This window comes from Myodes glareolus, chromosome 2 (genome assembly GCF_982192425.1).
Source record: "Myodes glareolus chromosome 2, mMyoGla1.1, whole genome shotgun sequence".
Lineage (NCBI taxonomy): Eukaryota > Metazoa > Chordata > Mammalia > Rodentia > Cricetidae > Myodes > Myodes glareolus.
In genome coordinates this window covers 126,464,472-126,489,542 of record NC_142027.1, presented here as the reverse complement: position 1 = coordinate 126,489,542, position 25,071 = coordinate 126,464,472, and the positions used below count along the sequence as shown (strand labels likewise).

Below are 25,071 nucleotides of genomic sequence, written 5' to 3'. Positions count from 1 at the left end.
AAGTGGTATTACTGGGTCTTGAGGAAGGTTGCTTCCTAATTTTCTGAGAAATCGCCACACTGACATCCAAAGGGGTTGTACCAGCTTACATTCCCACCAGCAATGCAGAAGTGTTCTTTTTTCCCACAACCTCTCCAACATAAGTTGTCATCAATGTTTTTGATCTTGGCCATTCTTACAGGTATAAGATGGAACCTCAGAGTTGTTTTGATTTGCATTTCTCTGATGACTAAGGATATTGAACATTTCCTTAAGTGTCTTTCGGCCATTTTAGATTCCTCTGTTGAGAGTTCTTTATTTCGGTTTGTACTCCATTTTTTTTTTATTGGATTATGTGATCTTTTGGTGTCCAATTTCTTGAGTTCTTTGTATATTTTGGAGATCAGACCTCTGTCTGATGTGGGGTTAGTGAAGATCTTTTCCCATTCTGTAGGCTGTCGTTTTGTCTTGTTGACTGTGTCCTTTGCTTTACAGAAGCTTTTCAGTTTCAGGAGGTCCCATTTATTAATTGTTTCTCTCAGTGTCAGTGCTGCTGGTGTTATATTTAGGAAGTGGTTCCCTGTGGCAATGCATTCAAGTGTACTTCCCACTTTCTCTTCTATCAGGTTCAGTGTGGCTGACTTTATGTTGAGGTCTTTGATCCATTCGGACTTGAGTTTTGTGCATGGTGATAGATATGGGTCTATTTTCATTATTCTACATGTTGATATCCAGTTATGCCAGCACCACTTGTTAAATATGCTTCATTTTTTCCTTTTTGATATTTCTTTGTTTCCTTGTCAAAGATCAGGTGTTCGAAGATGTGTGGATTGATATTCGGGTCTTCTATTTGGTTCCATTGGTCCTCCTGTCTCTTCTTATGCCAATACCAGACTGTTTTCAGTACTGTAGCTCTGTAGTAGAATTTGAAGTCAGGGATTGTGATGCCTTCAGAAGTTCTTTTACTGTATAGGATTGTTTTGGCTATCCTGGGTATTTTGCTTTTCCAAATGAAGTTGTTCTTTCGAGGTCTTTGAAGAATTTTGCTGGAATTTTGATAGGCATCTCTGTGGCTTTTTATTTTATTTTATTTTTATTTTATGTGCATCGGTGTTTTTCAACAGGAAGCGGGAAGTCACAGACAGTCCTGAGCTGCCATGTGGGTGCTGGGAATTGAACCTGGGTCCTCTGGAAGAACAGCCAGTGCTTTTAACCACTGAGCTGTCTCTCCAACCTCTTTCTTCCTTCCTTCCTTCCTTCCTTCCTTTCTTTCTTTCTTTCTTCTTCTTTTTTTTTTTCTGAGACGAGGTTTCTCTGTGCAACCCTGACCATCCTGGAACTCATTTTGTAGACTGAGCTGGCATCTGACTCATAGAGATCCAGCTGTTTCTGCCTCCCGACTGCTGGGACCAAAGGTATGTGCCACCACTTTCCATCTTCCTTTTATGTTTTTTGTAACCAGGTCTCACTAAGTTGCCCAGATTGGCCTTGGACTCACTCTGTAGCCAGGCTGGTCTTGAACCTCTCTCTGAGTCTCCTACCTAATCCTCCCAAGTAGCTTCCCAACCCTAGGCTCAGCTGTCAACCAGTGTTAATGGTTTGTTGTGTACTCTGCCATAGTTTTCTCTTTACCTATATAAACACACATTCTCCACCTACTCTGAAAATGTATAACATATAATAAACAAACATTCTCACCTACACCTAAAATGTATAACATATTAAGATTTTTAAATTTTATTTATTATTGTTACTATTACTATTATTTGAAACGATTACACACATGATAAAATAGACAATTTTTTGTGTTTGTTTGTTTTTCTAGACAGGGTTTTTCTGTAGCTTTGGCGCTTGTACTGGAACTAGCTCTCTTAGACCATGCTGGCCTTGAACTCACAGAGATCCACCTGCCACTGCCTCCCAAGTGCTGGGATTAAAGGCGTGCACCACCACCACCTGCAAAATAGAAAATTTTAAAAAATAAAACAAAAAACACGTGCTGCTTGTGGTGGTTCACAAGTTTAATTCCAACATTTAGGAGACAGACGTAGGAGTGTATTCGGGAGTTTGAGGCCAGTCTGGTTCCTATAGAGGAATCTGAGGCAGCCAGGGCTACACAGTAAGATCCTGTCTCAAAAATAAAGGAATTTAGGGGGCTGGAGAGATGGCTCAGAGGTTAAGAGCACTGACTGCTATTCTTCCAGAGTTCAATTCCCAGCAACCACATGGTGGCTCACAGCCATCTGTAATGAGATCTGCTGCCTTCTCTGGCCAGCAGGCATACAGACAGACAGAACACTGCATACTAAATAAATAAATCTGTTAAAAAGAAAAAATAAAGGAATTTAATAATTTTTAATCTTGTAGTTGTATGTTTCACAATACTACAACCAAACACAAGAGGGAGCTCAGTTATGCTTTTACTTCAGTATCAGATCATTTAACGGGTCTGGTACTTCACAAGATGAGAGAGAGAGAGATTCTGACATTATCAGACTTTTCCTTCTTTCCTTCCTCCCTCCCTTCCTCCCTTCCATCTTTCAGTCCTTTTCTGTGTGAGGCAGAAAGGAACTGCAGACCTTGAGACACTAGACAACTATTCTAGCATGAGTCACTTACTGAACCTGTTGTCCCAAGCTTCGGAGGAGCTGAAGTGAGCAACTCCGTACTCTGTCATGAAATTTTCTGTAGCAACAACTGCTGAGAAGTACTTCCCTCCAGAAAAGAAACAAATACAGATGCTGAGTGGCTGAAAAGAGGTTTTAGTGGTCAAGAGCAAGCATGAGACCCTGAGTTTGTATCCTCAGCAATCATGTACCACACGAGGATCCCTGGAGCTTCCAGGCCTCCTAACCAACCCTTTCCAAAAAATAATGAGCTTCATGATCAGAAAGAGATTCTATCACAAGCAAACAAGGCAGAGAATGCTAAGGCTGGACACTCTTCTGGCCGTGAAACATTCATGCATGGTTCCCTGCATGCCTCACATGCATCTGCATACATGCACACACATGCACACACTAACTAACTAACTAGCAAAATAATGGAATTTTTAAAAAGGTGCTAACATTCCCATTCTCAAAAGAGAGAGAAGTGTCAAAGCTTCTTCTTGAGACTGTACCTGGACAGCAAATGACCCTCACTTGCCATAAAATACAATCATTGATAATTAGATGGGAGCCAGGCATGGTACTGCATGCCTTTGATACCAGTACTTGACAGGCAAAGGCAGGCAGATCTCTGTGCATTAGAGCCCGCCTGGTTTACACAGACACTGTCTTGAAAAAAACAAAAAGTGGTCAGGGGAGAAAGAGAGAATCATGTTGGCTCCTGTTCTAAGGTATCTATCCTTCACAGTTTTTCTTTGCGGTCCTCTGTGTCTTGAGAAGTATCTCTTTACTATCATGTCCACTTCAATTAGCCAGACCAGAGAAAGCCTAAGAGAGTACTGGAGACTCAATCAGGAAGCAGATCGTTTGGAGCAGAAGAAATCACAGTAAAGGGCCAAGGACATGACTCAGTGGGTAAAGGTGCTTGTCACAAAGCTCTGAGTTCCATCCCTGGGATCCATGGGGTGGAATTACAGAATTGATTCCTGTAAGTGGTCCTCTGACCTCCACATGCACACACATACACATACTTGTGCACACAAACACGTAACTATCCAAGCGAAAAGTTCCTACTTCTAGGAACAGGCAACAGACAAATAGAAGGCAGTAAGTCAGGAAGTATCACAAACAATGTGTACTTGTTGATCTAAGCACTGTGAAGTGGAAAAGAACTGTTATGTGTGGGGCCGATGTGATGACCTGAGTCGGGTCCCTAGGACTCATGTGTTGGAAGAAGAGCGTTGACTCCCCAAGGTGTCCTCTGATCTTCACCTATGTGATGTTGGCGTGCATCCACTCCACATACTTACTTACAAACATACTCACATAAAGATGCACATAAGGGCTGGAGAGATGGCTCAGTGGTTAAGAGCACTGAGGAACTTGGATTTCCCACAGGGCAGGAAACCCTGACTGCTCTTGGGAATGGTGAGGGAGGAGGAGAGGGAGTGGGGGGAGCGGGAGGGTATTGGGAGGAGGGGAGGAAGTGGAAATTCTTTAAATAAATAAATAAGGAAAAAAATAATAAAACAAACAAACAAACAAAAGAGCACTGGCTGCTCTTCCAGAGGCCACAATCATCTGTAATGAGGTCTCGCGCCCTCTTCTGGCGTGTGAGCATACGTGGAGGCAGAATGTTGTATACATAATAAATAAATCTTTTAAAAAATAAACAAACATGCACATTAAATAAAAATGTAATAATAAAAAAAGAAACAGTCACATATACTCTATTGTTTATTTTTCAAAGAATATTAGCTTAGGTTAACTTTAAATATAAACAAAAGCAGTTTGTTTGGGTTTTTTAACAGATTTATTTATTATATACACAGCGTTCAGCCACCATGTATGCCTGCAGGCCAGAAGAGGGCACCAGATCTCATTACAGATGATTGTGAGCCACCCTGTGGTTGCTGGGATTTGAACTCAGGACCTCTGGAAGAGCAGTCAGTGCCTTTAACCTCTGAGCTATCTCTCCAGCCTCAAAAGCTCTTTTATTAATTTAAAATTTTATTTTTTTAATTATCATTTTGTATGTGTGCATTCATGTAGATCAGAGGAAAGCTCTGTAAAGTCCGTTCTCTATTTTACAGGGTCGAGGATCAAACTCTGATCATAATTTGGTAGAAAACGTATTTACTCGCTGAGCCTCTCACCGGCCCTTGCCGCTAAAGGAAAATGCTTCCCCAGTCAGAACACGTTGCAGCGGTCATGGTATACGAAAAACTACATTTCCCATGATGTCCCACACAGGAAGGAAGTGATCTTGGACACCTCCCGTCATTGCTTATAGACCGGAAGCCGGGAACTTAGCTCTCTTTCCCATCTTGCAAGGTAGGAATGGCGGGCGTCTGTGCGAGAGCTGCTTTCAGAACCCCTATCCTGGTCCATCCGAAGGCAGGGGACACCCGAGGGCCACCGCCCAGGGCCCGCTGTGGTCGAGGTCACTCATCAGGTCTCTCGGGAGCGTCATTTCTGTCGGCGTGGGTTGGAGGAGGCCGAAAAGCGAGCGTAGCGCCCAAGACGGCCGCCGGGCCTTGCCGGCTGCCGTAGCCTAAGAAGTCTTTGAGGACCTGTGCGGTGGCGTGCGCCCCCTAAGCCGGTGTCCGGGTTCCAGAACTCTCCGCAGAGCCTGCCTCGGCCACGTTGGCTTTTGCGGCAGAAGCGAGAAAAGGCTTCCCTGGCTCCTCCTGACGTCCGGAGAGTGCTGCTTGTTGCCTTTTGGTCGAATTGGGAGCGTAGTGGCATCGGTAGCCGAGGGCGGCCCCAGAGAGAGTAGTCTTAGAAGTTACGAATAAATGCATGGGTTTGGATTTATGGCAGGCCCATTTCCCTGGGCCTGTCATAGTGTCCCGTGCTAGAACAACCTGCGGCCCCGAACCATTGCCTGGCCTCTGACTGTAGGCTACTGGCACTGAAGTGGGTCGCACAGTAAGAAAGGAAAACGGGCTTGAAAGCAGCGGCTTTCTTGCTGTGTAGACTTGGGAGAATAGGTTTGCTAAGTTTTTAGCAAAAAAAACTTAATGTTCTTAGACATGGGTGGGAGACCTGTTGCAAGCAGCAGAGGGTTGACTTTGATATTGACTCGTTATAGACGGTTGATGAAGTGCCTTTCTTTTTTCTTTATATCACAAGATGGCGGGTGAAAAAGCCGATAAACCTGATACAAAAGAGAAGAAACCTGCAGCCAAGAAGGCTGGCAGTGATGCCCCTGCCGCTGGTGCAGCCAAAAAGGGTGACCCTAAGACTAAAAAGCTCAAGAAGGGGAAGCCCCATTGCAGCCGAAATCCAGTCCTTGTTAGAGGAATTGGCAGGTACTCACGATCTGCTATGTATTCCAGAAAGGCCATGTACAAAAGGAAATACACAGCTGCGAAAACCAAGGTAAGAGGAAGGAAATACCCCACCATTACACCTTAACTACTGTTGTCCTGTCTGCCACAGTCCTTGATGGTTTGTCTTTGTAGGTTGAAAAGAAGAAAAAAAAGGAAAAGGTCCTTGCTACTGTCACAAAACCAGTTGGTGGTGACAAGAATGGTGGTACCCGGGTGGTTAAGCTTCGAAAAATGGTAAGATCTGGAAGAGGTAGGCAGTGAATTTAAATTTGAATGATGTGGATATACATATTTTTCGGGGCCAGATGGCCTGAATAGAAATGATTCTGGGCTCTTAAGTACTGGGTTGTGTTGCTTCCTCATGCTTGGAGTTGAGGCTTGCCTGAAAGAGGCTGTGTTAGCTTGGTGTACTTAGCAATGAGTTGTTAGGCTGGGGTGTAGCTCAGTGTGAGTGTAGCACACCCAAAGTTCTGGCGTTTCCATTGCCAGCACTGCAAAGTGGGGATTATGTGAGTTAATTTAACTAACTTGTACCGTTGTGGGTAAATGGGTGGAAGTTGTGTTTCTACTGCTGGAAGTCTGATGAGGTAGGAGTTAAAAGTATGTCAAACATACTTTACCTTAATGAGACAATACACTGTGTCTCCCCCATTGTTAATTGTTCTTGAGAAGGGGTCTTGGCCTGGGCCACCCACCCCTCGTATGCGGCTGGCACATTTTGAAGAACCACATTAGAATTTGGAGCCAGGCTGTGGCCTCACAGGCCTTTAATCCCAGCATTCTGGAGGCAGAGGAATTTCTTGAGTTCAAGGACAGCCAAGGCTGTAGGAGAAACCTTATCTTGCTAGATGGTGGTGCTAGCCTTTAATCCCGGCACTCTGGAGGGGAGGCAGGGGCAGGTGAACGCTGAGTTCGAGGCCAGCCTGGTCTATAAGGGCTAGTTCCAGGACAGGCAGCAAAACTACAGAGAAACCTTGTCTCAAAAAACCAAAAAAAGAAAAGCAAAGTTTGAGGGACTGGAGAACTGGCTCTGATAAAAGAAGCCAGGTATAGTAGGACACACCTTTAATCCCAGCATTTAGGGGGGCAGAGGCAGATGGAGTCCAAGGCCAGCTTGGTCTACAGAGAAAGTCTAGAGTGCTGGAGAGTATGGCTCAACGACTTAGGACACTGACTGTTCTTCAAGGGGTCCTGAGTTCAAATCCCAACTACCACAGGGCTCACAGCCATCTGTAATGGGATGTGTTCTCTTTTGCCCTGTAGGCATATATGCTGGTGGAACAATGTATACATAATTAAACTTACAAAATTAAAAAGGGGGAGCTTAGAGGGCTATCATCCCAGTATTAGGAGATTGTCTTTCTTGGTTTACCCAGAGGCTTTCTCAGTTCTTATCTGAAAAACTTTCTTAAGTGTGGTACATGCACTCTGTTCAGCCCAGGTATTATCCTACCGAAGATGTGCCTCGGAAGCTGCTGAGCCATGGCAAAAAGCCCTTCAGTCAGCATGTGAGACGCCTGCGTGCTAGCATCACTCCTGGGACTGTCCTCATCATCCTCACCGGGCGCCACAGGGGCAAGGTAAGCATTGTTCCATGGAGGCTGAATCATAATATTTTCCCATTTAATTCTTATTTATGATGTATTTGGTGTTGTGAATTATGTATGTGATTTGTTTGCTTAAGAGACTAGCTGCACTGTGTGTGGACAGAATTTAGAAATTGCCTTTTGGTGGTGGTTTTTTGTTTTTTCTAAAAACTTTGGCAGGACTTCTGTAACCCAGTCAGGCTTTGACCCATGATTCTCCTGCTTCTATATTATGAGTGCCAGGTTATGTGTGTGCACTCCCACACCTGCCTTTAGACCAGTGGTTCTCAACCTGTGGGTCTTGACCTCTTTGGGATCACTTGAAGACCATCTGCTTATCAGATACTTATAACAGTAGCAAAATTACAGTAACATTTTATTTTGGGTTTTAATTTAATAGTTTTATTTTGGGTGTCAGAAGTCACAGTTTTACAGTTGCTAAATGTCATTTTCTGTTTGATATCCAGAGAGTGGTTTTCCTGAAGCAACTGGGCAGTGGTTTACTGCTTGTGACAGGTAAGAAGATCTTTAGTATATTTGTTTTTAACAGAATGTCAGAGCCCAGGATGGCCTTGTCCTGCTTCCTAAGAGTTGAGATTGCCGGGTACCAATCACTGTTCTTGACTTGAGACATGCTTGCTCCAGAATCAAGCTGCAAACTTACAGCACTCTCCCCCTGCTTCAGGTTTCCCTCTGTGAAATTGAGACACGCGCACACTTACATTTTTGTGGCAGAAGGTACACATAGCCCATGTGAAGGTCAGAGACAACCAAGGCCTTCCTGTCTACAGCAATCAGGCTTAGTTAGAGCAAGAATAGATTTGCCTGTCACAAATGGCTTAGTGGCTAACAAATGTGTTTGATTCCTGGACCTACATAATACAAGGAGAAAGGGGATTTGTGCACGTTGTACTGTTGTACACACGTACATTTGTGCACGTTGTACACATACAAATGCACTCTATGCAGAGTGTGCCGAATAGAGCAGCAGTAATATGACACTTAGATTTTAAGTGCTGCAAGTTTTGATAGCAAGGTAACTTTTGTCCCCATGATATTTTTGTAGCCTAAAGTGCTGCAAGTTTTGATAGCAAGGTAACTTTTTGTCCCCATGATATTTTTGTAGCCTTGCACACTTGCTTGAGGAGTTTGTAGACAGATTTATCTACATAATGTAGATATGGTGACCATATCTACAGAATGGTTGCTGGGTGGGATGGAGCACTCTGGCAGAGGCAGGCAGAAGGGAGAGAGTCAATGGTTCCCCACAAGGGGACTACATTATTTCAGCCAATCTGTGTAAAAGATGACTCTCTTCTTTCCTGGTCCCTTGGGTAAGAAAAAGGACCTGGATTGACAGATTTTGGAGCAGGTAACACATTTTCAAATTAGGAAGTTGTGGATCCTCTGTGTGTCTTGCGAGAGTGGCCATTACATTTAACCATTGTTAATGGCTCTCTAGTGTTCCTGCTCCCAGACCCCAGTTAACCTTTTTTGTTGTTTGACGCAGGGCCTCACTATGTAGACCAGTCTGGCCTTAAACTCTTCTTCCTTTCCCTCTCCTGAAGTTAAAGACATGTGTCACCATGCACAGACTAAATCTTGTTGAGGGTTAATTCTTATTTTTCAAAGTTTGATTTATCTAAGTTAAAAATTTTCCCCAGGACCTCTTGCCCTCAACAGAGTTCCTCTCAGAAGAACACATCAGAAGTTTGTCATCGCCACCTCTACAAAAGTTGATATCAGCACAGTTAAAATCCCCAAACACCTGACTGATGCTTACTTCAAGAAAAAGCAGCTGCGTAAGCCCAGGCACCAGGAGGGCGAGATCTTTGACACAGAGAAGGAGGTGAGGAAGTAACATTCTGACTTGAGATTTTTCTAGATGGTAAATGTGACCTCAGTTGTCCTTAGTGTACTCTAAGTAGACTAGCCTTTGGGGGAGGGTATGATTTGCTTTATCAGTTCTTGGCGTGTAGGTCTTTTTCTAGGGGGAGTGTTGGTTTTAAATGTTTCCTTTTCTCTGTTTAGAAATATGAGATTACAGAGCAGCGCAAGGCTGATCAGAAAACGGTGGACTCGCAGATTCTGCCAAAGATCAAAGCTGTTCCTCAGCTGCAGGGCTACCTGCGCTCTCAGTTCTCTCTGACGAACGGGATGTATCCTCACAAACTGGTTTTCTAAATTGCTAACAACCTAATTAAACAGCTTCATGTGTCTTTGTGTCTCTTTTTGTGTTTGAATATTGGATGAGTGCTTTGTGGGTGTTCCAGTGTCTTCCTCTCTAGCCCTTGCTGCTAGTTCTGAAGCCCACATGCTAGGATGGCCAAACAGAGTTTTCAGGATCCTGCTGTCGCTGCCCCTCTCCCCAGCTGGTTTTGGAATTGGGGTACACGTGCATGCACACAGACACACACGCACACAGCCAGAGCTAGTTTTAACTGGAGGTATAGTTTGCTTTCTACCAAGTAGGATTGCAGGGGAGTGGTTTGTGCTGTGGGCCTCACATAGATTTGGCTCATTTGGGGGGAAATAAATTAGGGTTTCTCTGTGTAACAGGCCTGGCTGTTCTGAAACTCAGTTACAGACCTGACTGGCCTCCAGCTCACTCCTGAGTGTTGGAATTAAACATGTCCACTATTACTGCCCTGCTCTCTGTTGCATTTTCTTGCATACTAAGCAGATGAATAGTGGAATGAGATGGGCTGTGATGGCATAAATTCCAGAGAGACAGGTGGATCTAAGATTGGTAGGGCTAGACAGAAACAGTCTTAAAACGTAAACACAAAAAGTAAAATAGAATTGCCCTGCTGTAAACAGATCAAAGTTTATGTGGAAGAGAAAAAGGCTTCTCCTTTTAGATAGAAAACATTTCTTCTGTTCATCTTCCAATCACTGCAGTTGTGGATTTGAGTCTCAGTATACCGGCAGGATATATTCATCCCACCCAGCTCTTAGAAGACATGCGTGATTTGTATGATAGTGTGAAGTGGTTCTATGCTAACCAGTTGATAAAGAGTTAGGCATGGTAGTAAATGCATGTTGTGTATATGTTTGTGTTCCTGGTATCATCAGGTCAGAAGACAGCCTAGTCCCTTATGAATGGTGTAAACCGTCTGTCAGCTCACTGCAAGAGCCATTTTTTCAACACCACTGTTTTTCTAAGTGGATGCATTTACCACATCCATACCTGGTGCCCAGAGGTCAAAAAAGGCCATTGGATTTCCTGGACAAAGAATTAGGGATGGTTGTGACCAGAGTAACAAGTGTCCTTAACTGGAACATCTATCCAGCTGCCTGTCAGTTACAATTGTCTTGTGAATCGTTCTGTATTTGTGAGGTCTTGTTATTTTGCTGGAATAATGGGATTCTAACTAGTTGGGACCTAGATTATATTAGGTAACATACCTGTTTTTGTGCCCAACAAGTAACACAGTATCCATTTTTTCCTTTTTTTTTGAGTTGGGGCTTCTCTGTTAAACAGCTTTGGTTGTTCTGGAACTCATGTACCTTCCTCTGCCTCTGAATGGTGGGATTAAAAGTCTGACCACCACTGCCTGGCAACTTTGTTTTTCAAAAACTGAAAGGTAATTATTGAATTTGTGTGGGCACCTGTGTGTCAAAATGTAATTGTAGAGGTGAGAGGACACTGAATATAAGTCAGTAAGTGCTTTAACCAACCCCCTGAGTGCTGACCTTACTATATATTGTATATTGGCTTTTTTTTTTTTTATGTGTATGTCTGTAAGGTATGCTCCTGGTGACTTTGGAGGATAGAAAACAGATATCCCTGGAATTGCTGGGAACAAACCTGAGTCCTTCGGAAGAGCAGCCCATGCTCTTAACTGTTGAGTTGTTCTGGCTTTCTTTGATGTTTTGTTTTGTTTCAAGACCAAGTTTGTGTATCAGCCCTAGCTGTCCTGGAACTGGCTATTAAGACCAGGCTGGCCTTAAACTCAAAGATCTGCCTGCCTCTACCTCCCTCCCAAGTGCTGGGATTAAAGGTGAGTGCCTTGTCTGTCTTCCTGCTTATAAGCTTGGGACCCACTGTTCACACAAGTGGATTCTCCTTTCCCATGTACCCCATCAAGAGTTAGGCCAAGGTGCTGGAGAGATGGCTCAGCGGTAGAGCACTGGCTGTTTTTCCAGAGGTCCTGAGTTCAATTCCCAGCAAACCACATGGTGACTCACAACCATCTGTAATGAGATCTGGTGCCCACTTCCTCTTCTGACCTGCAGGCAGACATGCAAACAGAACACTCTATACAAAATCTTTAAAAAAAAAAAAAAGGCCAAGTCTATATTGATCAAACATATAATTAGACTTCCCAGGAGCAAGAAAACTCTGTTTAAGTCCATGTAAGACCTGTCAGGTAAGTCAATGTACCTGACATTGGTTACCCTCAAAAGTTTCATTTGGCACAGATGAGCTTACCTGTGTGAGCATAAAAAGCCTTAATGTTGGGGGCTGGAGAGATGGGTCAGCGGTTAAGAGCATTGCCTGCTCTTCCAAAGGTCCTGAGTTCAATTCCCAGCAACTACATGGTGGCTCACAACCATCTGTAATGAGGTCTGGTGCCCTCTTACATAATAAATATTTTTTTAAAAAAGCCTTGATGTTTACTGTAGATTGACCTCTCAGGAACATGCACAAATCTCTCTGAAGATTTGCAGCAAACCTAATCTATTATAGACCTTTGCTTATGCCCTTTTTTCAGATAAGATATTCATAACTTTTTGGTGGCTACAAATTTAGAAAAAACTGTTTAACCAAGGATAGTCATATATTAAAAAAAAGTCCTCTAGCTTTAAAAACCGTAGTATGGGGTGAGTTACAGAACTTTTAGCTAGGTTCAACATATTGTTGATGTGAAATTTCTAAAATGTCTAAAATTGTTATGATGTAGAACTTTGAAAGTGAAAAAAACCTGAGAAAAATTTTTTAAAGCCATGGATGAATTGTTTCAAAGTAAATTATTTAATTGAACATTTATGTATTTTGTTAATCTGTGGGATGAAAAGTCCCCTCCTTAATCCCTGTCCTGGGTATAATCTCATCGTGGTCCAGCTGTTAATGAGGGGTTAGGTGGGGTAGGAATAGGGTCATAACCTAGGACTCCGCGGCAGGGAGCCCAGACCTTGGCTGTATTATACTATTTCAGGGCCTCACTGAAGTTCTCACAGAGGGATAGATGGGTCAAACAGTCGGGTACTGCTTGATCTCAGAGGAGCAGGGTCCCCACCTGCTAGGGATGCATGGCAGGACATGTGAGAGCCTGCTGGACCACAGGCTGGGAAAGCAAGTTTTTCCACTGAAGGTAACTATGGAGCAACTACTCACTATGTGCCCTATAGCTGAGCCCACGACTATTCCTGTGGCTGTGGATGCTATCTGAGCCATAAGAAGTGGGAACTGGAGTTGATATCAAGGATGGTGAATATGCAGGAAGGTGGGTAGGGCAGCTGACTGGTCAGCAGCTGCACTTCGTCTTCTCCCAAACATAGTAGTCATTGTGGGACCTGGAGGGGCAGGCTAAGAAGAGATGAACAACCAGGTAGTGCCTCGAGGCAGAGGCAGGCAGAGCTCTTGAGTTTTAGGCCAGCCTGGTCTACAGAGTGAGATCCAGGACATCAGGATAGCCAGTGCTACACAGAAAAATCCTGTCTCGAAAACCAGGATGATCAGACCCTCAGTAACATTTTTAATGTTTGAATAAATGGGGAAGTGGAGAATTTTCTTAGTTTTCTGTTGCTGTTGATATGGCTAACATAGATAATGATAATGGATTAATATAAGTTACAAGGACTAATAAAAAGCCTGACCTAATGGGCCAATCAGTTTATAATCTTATGGAGTCTTATGTGTGATTTTCCTTGGGGCTTGCTGGCTTGTTGGGGTACCGGGCAGGACAGAACCCCAACAAGCCGGCCCTCATATTACATGCTGTGAAGAGACACCATGACCAAGGCAGCTTATAGAAGAGTTTCATTGGGGTTTATGGTTTTAGGTGAGTTCATGAACATCGTGGCAGGGAACATGGCAGCAGACAGGCAGGGATGGTGCTAAAGCCATATAAGCTAAGAGCTTATATCTGATCCATAACCACAAGGCAGAGAGAGAACACTGACTGGGCCTGGTATGGGCTTTTGAAAACCTCAAAGCCAATCCCTAGTGACACAACCCCTCTAACAAGGCCACATTTCAAAATCCTTCCCAAGCAATACCAGCAAACAGGAACCAAGTATTCAAATAAATGCACCTAGGGTTTTATTCAAACTACCCCAAGAATTATGTTTCTAATCTAGCAGAGACTCAGCAAGAGCTTGGGTAAGACACAGATGAAGTTAAAACAGGCTGTGAACCACAGGGAACTATGGGAAATGATACTATAGCTGAGTCAGAATATGACCCTGGGGATTTTTGGAACTAGGCAGGTGCACTACAGATTTAAAGGCAGACTAGCAATGGTGTATTTTTTTAATGATCACTGTGTAGAGTTTAGGTTAGAAGAGAGTCTGGGGAAACCAGGAAACTAAGGTAGATAATAGCATTCTCTCTTTTTTTTTTTTTTTAGATTATTTTTATTTCATGTGTATTTGTGTTTAGCCTGCATATATAATCTGTGTGAAGGTATTGGGTCTCCTGAAACTGAAGTTAACAGGCAGGAGTGAGCTGCCATGTGGGTGCTGGGAATTGAACCCAGGTGCTCTGGAAGAGCAGCCAGTCCCCTTAACCTGTGTCATCTCTCTAGCCCCAGATGGTCATTCTTTTTTTTTTTTTAATTTTTTTAATGATTTATTTATCTTTTATTTTATGTGCATTGGTGTGAAGGTGTCAGGTCCCCTGGAACTGGATTTTCAGACAGTTGTGAGCTGCCATGTGGGTGCTGGGAATTGAACTCGATCCTCTGGAAGAGCAGTCAGTGCTCTTAACTGCCGAGCCATTTCTCCAGCCCCAGATGGTCATTCTTGACTGTAGCCCAGATATGAACTGAACATGAAAGAATTGGTGTAGGTGGAGAATGCTTGTTCGTTTTCCATCTGCCTAGACCCAAATGAAAACACAGAAACTATATTAATTACAACACTATTTAGCCAATAGCTTATGCATATTTCTAGCTAACTCTTACATGTTAAGTTAAACCATTTCTATTTATCTATGAATCACCATGAGATTGTGGCCTACTGGTAAGGTTCTGGCTTGCAGCTGTTATCTTTCTCTTTTGGCAGCTACATGGCGTCTCCCTGACTCCACCTACTTTCTCTCTATATCTCTAAATCTCTATATCGGATTTGTCACCTGGTTTTACTCTACTAAGCCATTGGCCAAAAAAGATTCTTTAATAACCAATGGTAATAAAACATATTCATAGCATACAGAGGAGAATCCAACATCATCTTCCCTTTTTTGTCTAAATCAAAAGGATAGTTTTAACTTTAACGTAGTAAAATTACATGTAACAAAACAGGTATAAAGCAAGAATACAGTTACAATATTGATATCTACTTTATCTTTTGTCATAAACAAGGAAAACTATAATTATAATTATTCTTCAACTCCATCAAAGATATTATATTAGGTATATATTATCACCTAAGTTAACAGGAAGTATATCCATCGTAAGCAACTTCCAAAGCTTTAGAATTGACAGTGACATTTTGCTGCCTGAACAACCATACAAAGTACTTCTGTAGCATTGGGGTATCCATCTTCAGCCTATAGGCCCATAGTATACTATAGGCCCAGCTTACTTCTTCATGAAGCAGGAACCCAAAGGAATGTCTCATCTTTAGGCAAGTTCAGCAGTCACTTTTCTGTAGGTCCTGCATGTTCAGTTCATACAGCATGCCATCAAGCAGTTCAGGCAAAAGCAGTTTCTTGCCTAACAAACTCCAAAAGGAGCCTCTTCAATGCCTATCATCCTCTTGAAGTAGATTGGTGCTGCCAGGAACAGATGAGTCTCATTGTCATAAAAAGTCCTAAATTCTTAAAACATTTTTTAAAATATTTATTTATTTATTATGTATACAACATTCTGTCTGCGTGTATGCTTGCGGGCCAGAAGAGGGCACCAGACCTCATTACAGATGGTTGTGATCCACCATATGGTTGCTGGGAATTGAACTCAGGATGTTTGGGAGAGCAGGCAATGCTCTTAACCGCTGAGCCATCTCTCCAGCCCCCTTAAAACATTTTAAATGCCATATTCTCTTAGTCTTTAAAAGGTTTGAGGAATACCTATCCATCTGAAATATATCTCTGTCCATCTAGAAAACCTAACATGACTACAAGCTTAACTATTATAGATGATTATCTATTAACCTGTATTTCTTAATTATAAATTACACTTTTAAATGAGCTGTACAAACACAATACCTTAGTTGAGCAGAAATAAACATATGACAAAATTGACCTTAAATTTGTATCACTAAACCAAGATCCATACCAATGCAAAGTGTTCATCTCTATAGCATATCCCACTTTAAATGCAAACAAACATTTATAAACAATTATTTAGGGAATTTGGGTGTTGTTCTCTGTTGTGATGTGGGATTCCCCTCTGTATGCTGTGAATACCATTGGTTAATAAAGAAACTGCCTTGGTCTGTTGATAGGGCAGAATTTAGGTAGGCAGGGAAAACTAAACTGAATGCTGGGAGAAAGGAGGCAGAGTCAGGGAGAAGCTATATATATATATTATATATATCACCATATATATATTATATATATATATATAATATTATATATTATATATAATATTATATATATATAATATATATATATAATCTCTAGAGATAGATGCTGAAACTTTTCCTGGTAAACCACAGCCTCGTGGTGATACACAGATTAAAAGAGATGGGTTAAACAATATGTAAGAGAAGCTAGAGCTAATGGGCCAAACAGTGATTTAATTAATATAGTTTCTGTGTGGTTATTTCAGGACTAAGCAGCCAGGAACTAACTAGCAGCCTTCCTTCAACACTGTTGGGGGCTGTAGACCTCCAGACCCTGAATTTCCTGTGACCCCTGCCTGTCGGAGTAAACAGCTTGTTTTCCTGTGCTTGCAGCTGCTCTGAGCAAACAACTTGTTTTGTAGCTGCTCTGAGCACGAGACCCTCAGGAGTTCCTGATGGCAGGGGTGTGGTTTCTGGTGGGCTTGCACCTAAGAGTTAGGGCATGGAAGGAGACCCTATATAAGCTTCCCTGGAACACAATAAAGGTGGGCATTCTTGGCGTTACCCATGTCTCTGTCTCTGTGTGTGTGTGTTTCAATCTCCAGCCCCATGCCCAACTTGCAAACCATACTGTAGCATAGCACAGCGGGCATTGAGTTACAAATGGAGGCCCCCTGTGAGATCAGGAGCCAGGGATCCCTAAGAGATTGCCCTTGGAATAATGTGGGTGAATTGAAGATGGGTATGTGTTTATGTGTCTTTTCATCCCCATACTTTAGACCAAAAGCAATTAGGCACTGTTGAGATTGGAAACTAGAGACTCTCTGAGGGACACCCTTCAGAATACTGGCCAGCAGGAAAGTTATAAAGAGGAGGCAGGAGGGCGAATTGAAGGCCTTGAAAAGATGGAATGTGCACTGAGAACTTGGATTATGTATATTGTTGTGTTTTCTTTCAATGTTTTGACTGGAGAGAGACATTTCATTCTCAGGACTGCTAAGAAAGGTATCTTGACTTTAAAATTTGGGTCTAAGGATTTGTTGCTTTGGAAAAGAGGTTCTTTCTGCTTTTGTTTCCACAGAAGATGAGGACCTGTGCAATCATTCTAGGTTAATGTGGTTTGATGGAGCAAGGCCCCTGAAAGGTAGTATTTTTGAACACCCCCAAAAATACTTCATCCAACTAATAGCAGGAAGGGGTTTTGAGGGAACAACGCCAAAATTTCCTAAATGATTGTTTACTGGAGGTTGTGTGGCTGAGAGGGATGCCATAGGCAGTGTCAGTGCCAGGAGCATCGGCAACCACAGCAACAAGTGCTGGATCTGAAGCGAGCTGGAACCACCCAGACCCTGCCAGGCTGCCTGAATGTGCATGGATTATGGAGAAGGTGGCAGCAGGGCAGGGAGACTGCAGCAGTCCCTGGCTCTGCAGGATCCAAGGGATCCGTGCAGTAGCCTCGGAAAGTCCCTGAGCCTGCCTGCTGCCCTGGCTCCCAGCAGTGGCAGGAGGCATGTTGCTCTGTCCCAGACAGGGCCTGGCCTGGAGGAGCTGCCCCTACCGGTTGTGGTGGTGCACACTGGTAGGATTTGCTGAAGGAGGCAGAGGCAGAAGGATCTGGAATTCAAGGATGACTGTCCAGCCATCCTGTCCCACAGATACCGCTGCAGCCAGAATTGCCATCAACCAGACAACTGCTGTAACTATCTTGTAGCCAGTACTAACATTTATTATTCATTCATTTGAAACAAGAACTGTTGAATTTCTTGTGGAATTTGCATGTGGTTGGTTGCTCTCCTTCCTTCCATCATATTTGTGCTATGCCCATGCCAGTCCAGAATATTGGTCTAATTATATAGAAAAAGGGGAGATGTTGGGGACTGTGGAACCCCAGACCCTGAATTTCCTGTGACCCCCTGCCTGTCGGAGTAAACAGCTTGTTTTCCTGTGCTTGCAGCTGCTCTGAGCAAACAACTTGTTTTGTAGCTGCTCTGAGCACGAGACCCCCAGGAGTTCCTGATGGCAGGGGAAAGGTGGGTTTGCAGCTAAGAGTTAGGGTGTGGAAGAAGATCCTATATAAGCTTCCCTGCAATACAATAAAGGCCGGCATTCTTGGTGTTATTATTTGTGTCTCTGTGTGTTTGTGTGTCTGTGTGTGTTTCAATCTCCAGGCCCTTGTCTAACTCATGAACCATACCCTAATGCCTGGCATATAGAGTAGGCATTGCACTACCACTCTCTAGACCACTTCCTGCTGATTGAGGGTGTTTTTAATCTGGTCCTTCATGGAGTATCCTGTGTGGTAGGTTCATCTCAGCCAGCATTCCTGAAGCTGTCATGAATGTTGGACATTCTGGGCCATTTCTTCAGATGATTTTGTTTGATCAAACCATACTAGCCAGTAAGGAATCCATAGTTTTCTATTCTCTGTGGAAACAAATGTAGAATCTTTTCTTTTTCTTTTCTTTTCTTCTCTTCTCTCTCTCTCTCTCTCTCTCTCTCTCTCTCTCTCTTTCTTTCTTTCTTTCGAGACAGAAGTTCTCTGTGTAACAGCCATAGCTATCCTGGAACTAGCTCTTTTTTATTTATTTATTTATTTATTTTTGGAACTAGCCCTTTTAGACTAGGCTGACCTCAAACCCTCAGATATCTCCCTGCCTCTGACTCCCAAGGGCTGGGATTAAAAGCATGCACCACCATTGCCCAGTCAGAATGTCTTTTCCAAAGCAACATATCCTTAGACCCAAATTTTGAAGTCAAGATAACTTTAAAACATATATATTGGTTTAGCTTATCAGCCTGTATACTGAAATGTCTCTCTGTACTTAGCTCATTCACAATCACAAAATTCAAAGAAAACATAATAATATACATAATCCAGACTGTGTATTTTACATCTTTTTTAAAAAATATTTATTCATTTATTATGTATACAATATTCTGTCTGTATGTATGCCTGCAGGCCAAAAGAGGGCAACAGATCTCATTACAGATGGTTGTGAGCCACCATGTGGTTGCTGGAAATTGAACTCACATCCTCAGGAAGAGCACCCAGTGCTCTTAACCACCGAACCAGCTCTCCAGCCCCTGTGTACGCTGTCTCTTTAAAGACTTTGTTTTAATTTTTAAAAAATATTTCTTTTTATAACTGTCTATACTCTTTTTCTTCTCTTTATCAAGCCTATATTTTTTTCCTATATATATATATATTTTAAACATACTGTGACCCATTCAGAGAGTTTTTTTTTTTAATCTGAATATGTCTTTATTGTGCATTTGTAATTCTTTTCTGACCAGGAGCACCCTTTTTAAAAGAATGCTTTGTGGGTTTAAAAGGCTGCTTTGCCTTTTGTCTCTGCCCAATCCAACATGGTGAAGGTATGTTTACCACCAGCTCTATGAGCCATGCTTACTGCCCCAGCTTCAAGGATATAGCAGGTCTACTTCGCCATCAATCAACCTGTAGCACTCTGCTCACAAATCCCATTCAGATGCTCCATAGATGGACCTCCTGAAAGAGCCAGAGCCTTTCGTTCCAGCATGAACCAGAAAGCCCTCCCCTAAAGAAGCTGTGCAGACTGCACTCCCAATGCTGAGTCCGGAAGACCTCTCTTAAGGGGAGTTACAGTGTCCCTGCTTGCCTCCAGCAAACAGAGTTCATGGGGGAGGGTAATGTAGCTACCAAGGAGTTATGCTAAACCATGTTCTTTTGTGCCTAGAATTCCTTTCCAGGCTCTCTCAGGTTTTTTGTGGATGTAGTTGCCCCACGTTGGCATGCCATTTTGTAGGCAGAGACTGCTCATTCATTTCCCATCTACCCAGACCCAAATAATAACACAGAAACTATATTAATTACAACACTGTTTGGCCAATAGCTTATGCATACTTCTAGCTAACTTTTACATCTTAAATTAAACCATTTCTATTAATCTGTGAATCACCATGACGTTGTGGCCTACCGGTAAGGTTCTGGCAGGCAGCTCGTGTTTTTCTCCTTTGCAGCTACATGGCTTCTCCTTTGGCTACTACATGGTGTCTCCCTGACTGCACCTACTTTCTCTCTATATCTCTGTTTAGATTTCCCTCCTGGTTTTACTCTACTAAGCCATTGACTGAAACAGTTTTTTTAAATAACCAATGGTAATAAAACATATTCATAACATACAGAGGGGAATCCCACATCAGACTGGTTTTGGACCAAGACACCCCAAGATCAAGTTCTCACCACAAAGGAAATTTATATGCCCCAGAAGGACAAATAAAAGGGAATAAGAGACAAACAAAGACAGGAGTTAGAGGACTAGGGAGAGGGGAAGGGAACAAGGGTGAGGTGGAGGCAAAGGACTCTGCCTCTGGATGGAGAGGAGACAGATGTGGCCCATAGATAAGTGGCAGTTTATAAAGGCAAAAGGGGAAATCTTGTGTTAGGGATGAGGTGTTTAATTTTAACTGGGCATGTTAATTAGGTGAATCAAAAGGGGTTTTGATTGCTGGACTTCAATACTATAACAGCTGGACCTCGGTAGTCAGTCTCAGGAGGAGGAAGTTGCCAAATAATGAATAGCCCTTGGTAGCTAGTTTTAGGAATGTAATCTAACAGTTTTTAGCAAGGCAGAGGGAATGGGGGAGAAAGACAAGGTCTACTGGAACCAGCATGCTTGGGCTGGCTAGAGTCCCTTCAGAACATGTTCATATCACTGGATGAAGGGAATGTGGCAAATCTATACAATGAAGTACTTAGTCAGCCTTGAAGGAGGTGTCGAGCTTTTTTCCAGCACACAGTTGGATCAGGAGGATATTATGTCAAGTGCAGTAATTAAGGGTGAGTTGAGCCATTTTCCATCGTGCAGTCGGATCAAGAAACTATGATGTCAAATGCAGTAATTAAGGCACAAGGCTGACAAATACTACATGATCCAATGAAGGTGATGTCATAGAAGAAAAGCTGACTATGGTCACATGAGGCTGACCAGAGGCAAGGAGAAAAGGAATCATTACTATACATGCACAAAGTTTCAGAAAGAAGAAAAAGAAAATCTGGTCAGTCTGATGTTTGTGCAGTACCGTCATGCCCAATTAAATTTTCTTCCCTCATTCGTTTAATTTTATCTTTTTATTAATTAAGTTGTTTCATTAACTCTGAATTGAGGTGTCCCCTCCCGCCTTGTCCCATTCCCTCCCTCCACCTTTAATTTTGTCTTTTGACATAGAGTCTCACTATGCAACCTTGGCTGGTTTGGAACTCGATATGTAGTTTTGAACACACAGAGATCCAACTGTGTAAGATTAAAGGTATGTGCCGCCACATCTGGCTCCTTTTTGTTAGTGTCTCGTGTAATCCAGGCTGGCTTCAGACTCAATACATAACCTGAGCTGTAGATCCTCTTACCTTCCACCTCTTGAGGGATAGGACTGTAGGTCATGTGCCACAACGCTTGGGTTATGTGGAGTGCTGAGATTGAAGCCAGGGCTTTGTGCATGCTGTACAAATGTTCTACCAACTGCTGAGTTACATCCTTGGTCCTAGTTTTAGCTTACTGTTACTTTCTTGTGCTAGTGAGGGAATCCTGGACTTGTATATGCTAGGAAGCTCTCTCATCACTCAACTGCATCCTCAGTGCCTTATATTAGAATCCCCAGTGAGCTGGCAGTCATGGGCATGTACACCTCCCCGCACACAAAGACAGATCTCTGATGTAAATTCTTTGTTTGTTGGTCTTTTGTTTTTGACTTTGTTTTGGCTTTTCTCTTTTTGTTTGTTTGCTTTTTTCGAGTCAGGGTTTCTCTGTGTAACAGCCCTAGCTGTCCTGGAGCTAGCTCTGTAGAACAGGCTGGCCTCGAACTCACAGAGATCTGCCTGCCTCTGCCTCCTGACTGCTGGAATTAAAGGTGTGTGCTACCACCACCTGGCTGGTTTTGGATTTTCAAGACAGGGTTTCTCTGTGTAGCCCTGGCTATCCTGGAACTCACTCTGTTAACCGGGCTGGGCTCGAACTCAAAGATTTGACTGCCTCTGCCTCCAAGTGCTGGGATTTAAAGGTGTGTGCCATCACTTCCAGGCTTTTTGATGTAAATTTTTAATAATTATTTAAACAACAACAATAATAACCAGGGGAGGGAGAAGCGGCTCAGCACTTTAGAGCTCTTGTTGAGAATTCGTGTCAGTTCCCAGCACCCACAGCTCACAATCATCAGTAACCCCAGTCCTAGGAGACCTCTGAGGGTGTTAGACATACACGTGATATAGATGTATGCAGTCAAACCATGCTCACAAGTAAAGTAAAACAAATAAATCTTGTTTAAAATTTAAAAACAAAACAAAGAGATGTGAAATTAAGTATGTTTCAGGAAGCAGCCTGGAATTATCCTAAAATCATGAAGAGAAAGAACAAGAGCATCATGTGATCTTTGAGCTTTTCAAGATAAGAATATTGATAAGCAGCAAGTTTCTGGAGACATGAATTGGTGGTTAAGAGCACTGGTTGCTCTTTCAGAGGACCAGGATTCAATTCCCAGCACCCACTTGACAGCTCATAGTTATCTGTAACTCCAGTCTAAGGGAATCTGACACTGTCTTCTGGCTTCCATGGGTACTGCATGCATGATGGTACACAGACATGCATGCAGAACAAACATTCAAACACATAAAATTAAAAAAGTAAAAAAGATTCTTTCTTTCTTTTATTTTATTTTACTATTAAGATTTGGCCCCTGTGATGGTGGTGGTCATGCCCTTAATCCCAGCACTAGGGAGGCAGAGGCAGGCGGATCTCTATGAGTTTGAGGCTTGTCTGGTCTATAAAGTGAGTTCCAGGACAGTCAAAGTTACCAAAAAAAAAAAAAAGTCATTCACCCCTGGCCTTAATCTAAGGATTTTGTAGCTTGAATGAATACTTTTACAAATTCCCAAGCTGGAATATGTAATTTAAGGCAACAGTGACTCAGAGGCCCGCCAGGGGGCAGGCACACAGTATTTTTCAGATGCCCACAGTGAAGACATCTCAAAGGAAGACATAAGCAGCCAGTCACTTCATCTTGGGGAGTCTCTTCATCAAGGTGGAGGCTGTTCTGCTAATTCGGTGGGGTTCCAAGAAGATTTTTTAGAATTTCTTTCATAGGATTTTCTTGCCTTTCTGCTTGCACACCCACCCAAGAGCAGAAAATAATGAGACTCTGAAATGAATGTGGCCTACTAGATTCCTTCAAAAGGAGATTTCTAGCAAAGGCCTCTGTGTTTCCTCTTTGACATTGCAACTAGTGAGATGAAAATAATCTCTGCTGCATGTTCGTGTGTGTTTTTAATGGATGTGTTTATGAGCTTTCTCCTGTTATAAGTTTGCCTGGCAGCTCTTTCCAGAACTATTTTTAAGCCGTCAGTCAGCTTCTTAGAGACTGCTTATCTCCACGACACACTTGCATATCTGAACACCCAATAAGGATTATGGACTTAGTTCAGACAATCAGTTGGAACAGAAATGTTAACAGAAGCAAGAGACATTACAAAATCCCTGAGGAGCCCCAGCTAGAGCCAAGGCCAGCAAACACTGCATCAACAGCCGGGGCACTACCTGTCCACCCACAAACTCACTCCCTCTCAAGGAGGTGGCTCTCCTATGTTCTTCCTACTTGACCCATCTTCCTCTGAGCTCTTGACTAGGGGCTACCCAGTAAACATGCCCCTTCCTCCTTTCCCACTCTTGATTCTTTTTTCTCCAAAGAAAGGGTACAGAGGTTGATTCCAGAGGATATGTGGTGTGCAACAGTAAGCCCAGCATACTGGAGGTGGAGTTAGAAGGATCAAGAAGTTTAAGATCGGGGCTGGAGAGATGGCTCAGAGGTTAAGAGCATTGCCTGCTCTTCCAAAGGTCCTGAGTTCAATTCCCAGCAACCACATGGTGGCTCACAACCATCTGTAATGAAGTCTGGTGCCCTCTTCTGGCCTGCAGGCATACACACAGACAGAATATTGTATACATAATAAATAAATAAGTATTTAAAAAAAAAGTTTAAGATCATTCTTGGCTACAGAGCAAGTTCAAGGAGAGTTTGGGCTGTAAGCCTCGTTTAAGAAAGAAAGGGCTGGAGAGATGGCTCAGTAGTTAAGAGTACTTGTTTCTCTCACAGAGGACCAAGGTTCAGGACCCAGGGCCAACCTGATGGTTCACAACTGCCTGTAACTGCAGTTCTAGGCAATCTAATGCCCTCTTCTGAACTCTGTGATTACTAGGCACACCTGTGGTATACATACATACATATATACATACATACCAGCAAAGATTCATACACATAAAAGTAAAATTAATAAATTTAATAAAAAATTTAAAAAGAGAAGAAAGAAGGAAGGGACAATTTTAAAAAAAAGAAGTCATAAATCATGCACTTTGGCTGGGAATGTAGCTCAATTGGCAGAGCTTAGAGCTTAGTGCTCTTCCAACCTCCATGTTACCAGGCTTACATGTGGCGCACAGATATGCATGGGGACAAAACACTCATACACATAAAATAAAATAGATAATTTTCTTGTTTTTGTTTTTTGCTTTTCCAAACCGGGTTTCTCTGTATAGCCCTGACTGTCCTAGAACTCACTCTGCAGACCAGGCTGGCCTTGAACTCACATTGATTATCTTACCTCTGCCTCCTGAGAGCTGAGATTAAAGGCATGCATCACCACCATCTGGCCCTCTGTAAATTTTTAATGCAAAAAAGTCACACATCTTTTGTCTTGTTTATAAGGGATCCCCTGCCCCCTCCTCCCTCATGACTCAGTAGAGTTCTCTTCCCGGCCTGGAGCTGAAGTTCTTTTGAGCAGTGACTTTTGTTCAGTTCCAAACTATAGGAAAAAGATACATTCTAAAAATTCCCACAGATGGCCTTGTGTCTAGAGGGGGA

The 25,071-nt window shown here is 42.8% G+C and overlaps 1 protein-coding gene and 1 non-coding gene across 2 annotated transcripts; both read left to right on the top strand.

Annotated features, from left to right (window-relative positions):
• The first annotated feature begins 4,794 nt into the window (after positions 1 to 4,794).
• On the top strand, positions 4,795 to 9,718 carry Rpl6 (ribosomal protein L6). The gene is made up of 7 exons (XM_048447450.3): positions 4,795 to 4,922; positions 5,724 to 5,972; positions 6,056 to 6,157; positions 7,360 to 7,503; positions 7,977 to 8,025; positions 9,174 to 9,358; positions 9,541 to 9,718. Exons 2-7 carry the CDS (start codon positions 5,724 to 5,726, stop codon positions 9,691 to 9,693), a joined length of 882 nt encoding a protein of 293 aa, XP_048303407.1. The 5' UTR covers positions 4,795 to 4,922; the 3' UTR covers positions 9,694 to 9,718.
• Positions 5,389 to 5,522, top strand: LOC125408838 (small nucleolar RNA SNORA42/SNORA80 family). Its single transcript, XR_007234597.1, has one exon. It is a non-coding gene; the product is annotated as a small nucleolar RNA SNORA42/SNORA80 family (small nucleolar RNA).
• Positions 9,719 to 25,071: the final 15,353 nt, after the last annotated feature.

What these genes read in the sequence shown, in the direction of transcription:
- Rpl6 (XM_048447450.3), top strand. Translation starts at nt 5,724, where the DNA reads ATGGCGGGTGAAAAAGCCGATAAACCTGATACAAAAGAGAAGAAACCT. An exon ending in TGGTTAAGCTTCGAAAAATG is followed by an intron (nt 6,158 to 7,359) that starts GTAAGATCTGGA and finishes CACTCTGTTCAG; the next exon opens with CCCAGGTATTATCCTACCGA. An exon ending in TGGTTTACTGCTTGTGACAG is followed by an intron (nt 8,026 to 9,173) that starts GTAAGAAGATCT and finishes AATTTTCCCCAG; the next exon opens with GACCTCTTGCCCTCAACAGA.